Source organism: Propithecus coquereli, unplaced genomic scaffold (assembly GCF_000956105.1).
Source record: "Propithecus coquereli isolate 6110/MARCELLA unplaced genomic scaffold, Pcoq_1.0 Scaffold155, whole genome shotgun sequence".
Classification (NCBI taxonomy): Eukaryota; Metazoa; Chordata; class Mammalia; order Primates; family Indriidae; genus Propithecus; species Propithecus coquereli.
Window position 1 is genome coordinate 351181 of NW_012139969.1, and position 6070 is coordinate 357250.

Sequence of the window (6070 nt, forward strand, 5' to 3'; positions counted from 1 at the left end):
GCTGAGGTGAATTGGGCTGGAGAGGGGAAGTGAAGACATTTGGCTCTGTGGAAGCTACTTAAAGACTTTATGGCTCAGGTCATTCTTCCTAAGATAACTCTTTGAGAGACTCCTTAGGCTAGTTCTTGTACTTGAATTATAGGAATTATACATGCATATATAAACTGAAACTATATTAAGCTTCTTTTACAGTCCAGGCACTGGGTTCTGAGAATTAAAACTGAAGTGAGACAGTCCTTACTCTCGAGGAGTTCATGGTCCTGGTAGAGAACAGATAAACATGTTAGAGGACTTCAACTCTGCAGGAGCACACAGGAAGGATCGTATTGCCTTAGGCAGTCAGAAAGGGCCTCACAGAAGAGGTGAGCATGTGCTGGTCCTTGAGGAGGCAGAGGAAGAAAAGAAGGGATTCCGAGAAGAGGCAATAGCAAGAGAGACAGCTTTTAGGAAGAACAGCATTCCCATTCCACAGAGAGTCTGAGGAGAACCAGCTAGGCTAATTTGGTCCAGTATGGCTATATCTAAGCAGAAAGAAGAATTAAGTGGTAAGATTACTTACCTAACATTTTTCCTGGGCTACCCTGCCTCTGGGTGGTTTGTTTTCATAGGAACCTATCTTTGTGAACACCCATACCAAGCTGTGAGTAGAACACAAGCTAACAGGCCTAGAACTAGCTGCCTTAGTGTGAGGTTGAAAAAAATAACCACTACCTATGCATTCTTAGTGGTCAAAAAAAAAAAAAAAAAAAAGAGTACCACCATAAGATGGTACTGGGAAGCTTTGTTAATAGCATAAAGCCTTTGTTCACTATACTGTCCTTTCAGAAGGTATATAACAAGGCTCCTAATGCCAAGAGTGAATTTGATACACATCCTGGGAATTCAAACTTTTATCTGGTAAATTCACAGGACTTCAGTCCCAGGCAGATGAAATGTAGTCTACTTTTTTTACAGGCATACCTAGTATTTCAAGCAAATCTCATTTCCGAAACCTAACATACGCACACTTATTCTTTATATTCCCTCTCTGTAAGACTTTCTTCCACCACATACTCACATGGTTCTTTCTGGCCTTTCAGATTCAGATATTAAAGACATCTGAGGTCACCCAGCACCTGCCCAGGGAGTGCCTTCCAGAAAACCTGGGTGGATATGTCAAAATTGACCTCGCCACTTGGAATTTCCAGTTCCTACCCCAGGTGAACGGCCACCCAGATCCCTTCGATGAGATCATCCAGTTCTCCCTCCCTCCTGCCTTAGACGGGGACTCGGTACATGTTCCAGGTCCCCATGCTATGACCATCCAAGAGTTGGTGGACTATGTTAACACCAGGCAAAAGCAGGGAATATATGAGGAGTATGAAGACATCCGTCGTGAGAACCCCGTTGGCACTTTCCATTGTTCCATGTAAGTAGGAAAGGTGTGGGCCAACAGTTGGTTACCAAGATGCTTCTGGCAGGCACTGGCAACAGCTCTTTCCACATCTCACTTCCTTAACAGAGGCTCTTCCTTGTGTTAAGGAGCATCATTCTCACTTAAATGATGATTTCTCTCTTCCAGAGAGAGAAGCTCTGAAATTTATGAAGGTCTTTGGTACCAACAGGGGAACCCTGTTAGACATATTTGGGGATATTTTCCTGAAATGCAAGTTAAAAAAAAAAAGGTAGGCTCAAAATGGACTGCTCACTGTTCCTATCTTTAGTGTGAGCTCTAATCTGTTCTTTTGGACAGTTTCTCCCTAAAGCATTTATACTCTGATATTACATCTTGAGAGGTGCCTGGTGTGATTAAAATAATACATAGTAAGAGAGAAAAAGTTGCCTCTTAGGAATTTAAACTCTTCTGAATCCTACTCCAAAACCATCTGGCTAGTTTATAACTCTGATTCATAACTCCTTGGTAACTATTGTTGGCAATAGAGCACAGATCATTTCTCTTACCATGTTTTTTGTTTTGTTTTGTTTTTTGTTAAAAAGAAAGCATTTAATTTAACCACATTTAACATGAAAGTTAACATAAATATTAAGAAATGTTCTCATCTCGAAGACCCCTAGTCACTAAATGAAATGAGAGGGAACCTGGTTGTGGACTCTTACAATGTTTTAATTGGCTATAGCAGAAATCTTTTTCTCCAAATAGTGAGCTCTGTCTGTTGAACATTGAGGAAGCTGTCCGAGTGAGTCCCAGGTGCAAGTTCCAGCTTAGCCAAAAATCCACTTTCTGAGTGACACAAGTTATTTCCCTTATTGGCACTTCAGTTTTCCTGTGTGTAATATGTGACTATTGGACTGTGATGTCCACCTGCCTTAGTAGCTTAAATGTTTTAGGAATCCGTGACGCTGTGTGAGTCCCTCTTCTCTCTCATCATTCCTGTCCAGCTTTGTCATTGTGTTCAGAAGATGATGCGGGGAGAGAATCTTTAAGGAAAGAGTGAAAAGACTAAACTGAGCTAAGGAAAGTAAGAGAGAAGAGGCAATTGGAAAGAAGCCAATAAGCAGAGCAAGAACGCAAAGGAAAGAAAGTGGAGAAAAAAGGAAAGCAGACCATGTATCAAGAAGAGGGAGTATTCTTTTCTCCCACTCAGCTCTGTTTCTTACCTACCAGCTCCAGACCCTGTTTACATCCCATTCTCTTTCCCAATCAGAGCAGTTTGGCCGCCCGCAGGCATGTATCAAAGAAGTGCTTAGAGCAGGGAGGAGTGCTGGTCTGATCCAAGAAGGTGTACACTTATCCTGGGGATTCCTCACCTTGCTCTTGGTGCTTCTGCATTTATCCTCTGCTGTGAGGTCCTTGAGATGCCATTTCCTCTGTGGGCCCCCACTCCCTACCCATTAATAAAGTAGGTTGAGATTGTCCTCTTGGCATTATCCAAACTAGCTGTCACGTAACAGTCAGAGAATACATCACAGTCCAAAGATAGGACTTCCCAGTCTTGCCTTTTTATTGAACGATTGAGCCCTGCTTCATGATCTAGAACCCAGAATCCCATCAGCTCCGGGCCTCTTACCTTCTACAAAGTCCCAGCAGAACTGCTTCCCTTAATTTTTTTCTTTTTCTTTTTTTTTTTTTTTTGAGACAGGGTCTCGCTCTGTCACCCAGGCTAGAGTGCAGTGTCATCATCACAGCTCACTATAGCCTCAAACACCTGGACTCAAATGATCCTCCTGCCTCAGCCTCCCGAGTAGCTGCAGCTGAAGGCACGCGCCACCATGCCAGGCTATTTTTTCTATTTTTCGTAGAGACGGGGTCTCACCCTTGCTCAGGCTGATCTCGAACTCCTACCTCAAGTGATCCTCCCGCCTTGGCCTGCCAAAGTGCTAGGATTACAGGTGTGACCAATCCCAGTTATTATCTTTTTACATTTTTAATTTTTATCTTTTATTTTCCTTCTTTGCTTCATAAACATATGACTTGACCCAGTAGAACTCTTTACACGACATAAACTGTCTCCTTTGGAATTCTGGATTATAAAGTAGATATTAGAGTATTCACCGTTCCCCAGGATTCCCATAGACCAAGAGACTTTCTTTTTTCTTTTCTTTTTTTTTTTTATGAGCCAGAGTCTCACTCTGTTGCCTGGGCTAGAGTGCCGTGGCGTCATCCTAGCTCACAGCAACCTCAAACTCGTGGGCTGAAGCAATCCGTCTCCCTCAGCCTCCCGAGTAGCTGAGACTACAGGCACGTGCCACCATGCCCGGCTAATTTTTTCTATATATTTTTAGCTGTCCAAGTAATTTCTTTCTATTTTTTAGTAGAGAAAGGGTCTCACTCTTGCTCAGGCTGATCTCGAACTCCTGAGCTCAAATGATCCACCTGCCTCGGCCTCCCAGAGTGCTAGGATTACAGGCGTGAGCCACCGTGCCCAGCCCAAGAGACTTTCTTGCTATATCCAGTGAAAGAGAGAGACTTTTTCCTTTTTTCTTCTTACTCTTTTTTTTTTGGAGACAGGGTCTTGCTTTGTTACTCGGACATGAGGGCAGTGGTATGATCATAGCTTACAGCAACTGCAATCTCCTGGGCTCAAGTGATCCTCCTGCCTCAGCTTCCTGAGTAGCTGGGACTACAGGCGCATGCCACCACGCCGGGCTGATCTTTCTATTTTTTGTAGAGACAGGGTCTTGCTATATTGCTCAGGCTGTTCTTGAACTCCTGACCTCAAGTGGTTCTGTCTCAGCCTCACAAAGTGCTACGATTACAACGTGAGCTACCGCGCCCAGCCTCTCTGCTAACTTTTCATTATGAGCTAATTGTAGATTCACATGTAGTTGTAAGAAATAATACAGACAGATCACATGCATGTACCCTTTTCAGTTTCCCCCATGGTAACGTATTCCAGAACTGTAATATAATATCACAACCAGGATGTTGACATTGATATACTTTACCAATTTTATTCAGATTTCCCTAGTTTTATTTTGTGTTTGTGTATTTAGTTCTTATGTCACACATTTAGGTTTGTGTATCTTTCGCCATAGTCAAAATACAAAGAGTTCCATTACCATGAGCTCCCTTTTGTTGTCCTTTAATAGATAAACATACACCTCCCAATCCCTAATGCCTGCAACCACTAATCTGTTCTCCATTACTATAATATTCTCCTTTCCAGAATTTTGTTACATAAATGAAATCATACTATGTGTAATCTTTTGGGATTTCTTTTTTTCACTAGGCATCATTCTCTGGAGCTTCATCTAAGTTGCATGTGTCAATAGTTGGTTCCTTTTCATTGCTTGATAGTATTCCATGGTTTGGATGTACTAGTTTGTTTAATCTTTCCCTGTTGAGGGACATCTGTGTTGTTTCCAGTTTCTGGCTATTACAAGTAAAGCTGATATTAACGTTTGTGTGTAGATTTGTGTAAACATAAATTTCCCTTTCTCTGGGATAAGTGTTTCGGGGTGCAATTGCTAGGTCATGTGGTAATTGTGCATTTAGTTTTTGTAAGAAACTGCCTAATGCTTTCCAGAGTGGCTGTACTGTTCTCCATTCCCACCAGCAGTGTGCGAGCAAGCCAGTTTCTTTGCATCCTCACCAGCATTCGGTTGTGTCACTATTTTTCACTTTGGCTATTCTGATAGGTGTGTAATGTGATCTCTTGGTGATTTTAATTTGCATTTCATGTGCTTATTTGCCATCTATATATCCTCTTTGTAAAATGCCTTTTCACGTCTTTTGCCCTATTTTTAAAACCATTCACATTTGAGGGTTCTTTATATATTCTAGAAATCGGTTCTTTGTTGGATTTGTGGTTTGCAAATATTTTCTTTCAGTCTGTAGCTTGGTCTTTTTATCTTCTTAACAAGGTTTCTTATGAAGTAAATTTGTTTAATATCGATGAAGTCCCATTTACCAATATTTCCCTTTACAGATCATTCTCTTGGTGTTAAATCTAAGAACACTTTGCCTAGCCCTAGCTCCTGAAGATTTTTTCCTGTTTCTTTTTCTAAATGTTTTATAGTTTTATGTTTTGCATTTAAATCTATGATCCATTTCTTTTTAAGAGACAAGGTCTTGCTAATGTTGCCTCAGCTGGAATGCAGTGGCTATTCACAGGTGTGATCCTACTACTAATCAGCAAGGGACTTTGACCTGCTCCTTTTCTGACCTGGGCCAGTTCACCCCTACTTAGGCAACCTGGTGGTCCCCCACTCCCAGGAGGTCACCATACTGATGCCAGACTTAATTGCAGACCCCCAGTCGGCATAGCACACTACAGCCCAGAACTCTTGGGCCCAAGCGATCCTCCCACCTCAGCTTCCCAAGTAGCTCAGACTACCACAGGCCCAGCCTGTCATCTGTTTGAAATTAATTTTTATAAGGTTTGGATTGATGTTCATTTATTTGCCTATGGATGCCTAGTTGCTCTAGCATAATTTGTTGAAAAGAGTACCTTTACCATTGAACTGTCTTTGCAACTTTGCAAAAAGAATCAGCTGGGCATATTTGTATGGGAAGGGGGAATTTTTTAAGATACAGAAAAGTACAGAGTATGACACAACAAACAACTATGTTCCTATCACCAGACTCGACACTGATATTTATTAATATTTTGTCATATTGCTTCAAGTC

The 6070-nt window shown here is 41.7% G+C and overlaps 1 protein-coding gene across 3 annotated transcripts in view; it reads left to right on the forward strand.

The window, feature by feature from the left end:
* Positions 1-6070, forward strand: part of PTPN9 (protein tyrosine phosphatase, non-receptor type 9) — a 95493-nt gene that overhangs the window by 72746 nt on the left and 16677 nt on the right. For all 3 annotated transcript variants that reach the window (XM_012640605.1, XM_012640606.1, XM_012640607.1), the window contains one exon: positions 1080-1408. In XM_012640605.1, the coding sequence (XP_012496059.1) occupies positions 1080-1408 (329 nt within the window). The remainder of the gene's footprint in view (positions 1-1079; positions 1409-6070) is intronic.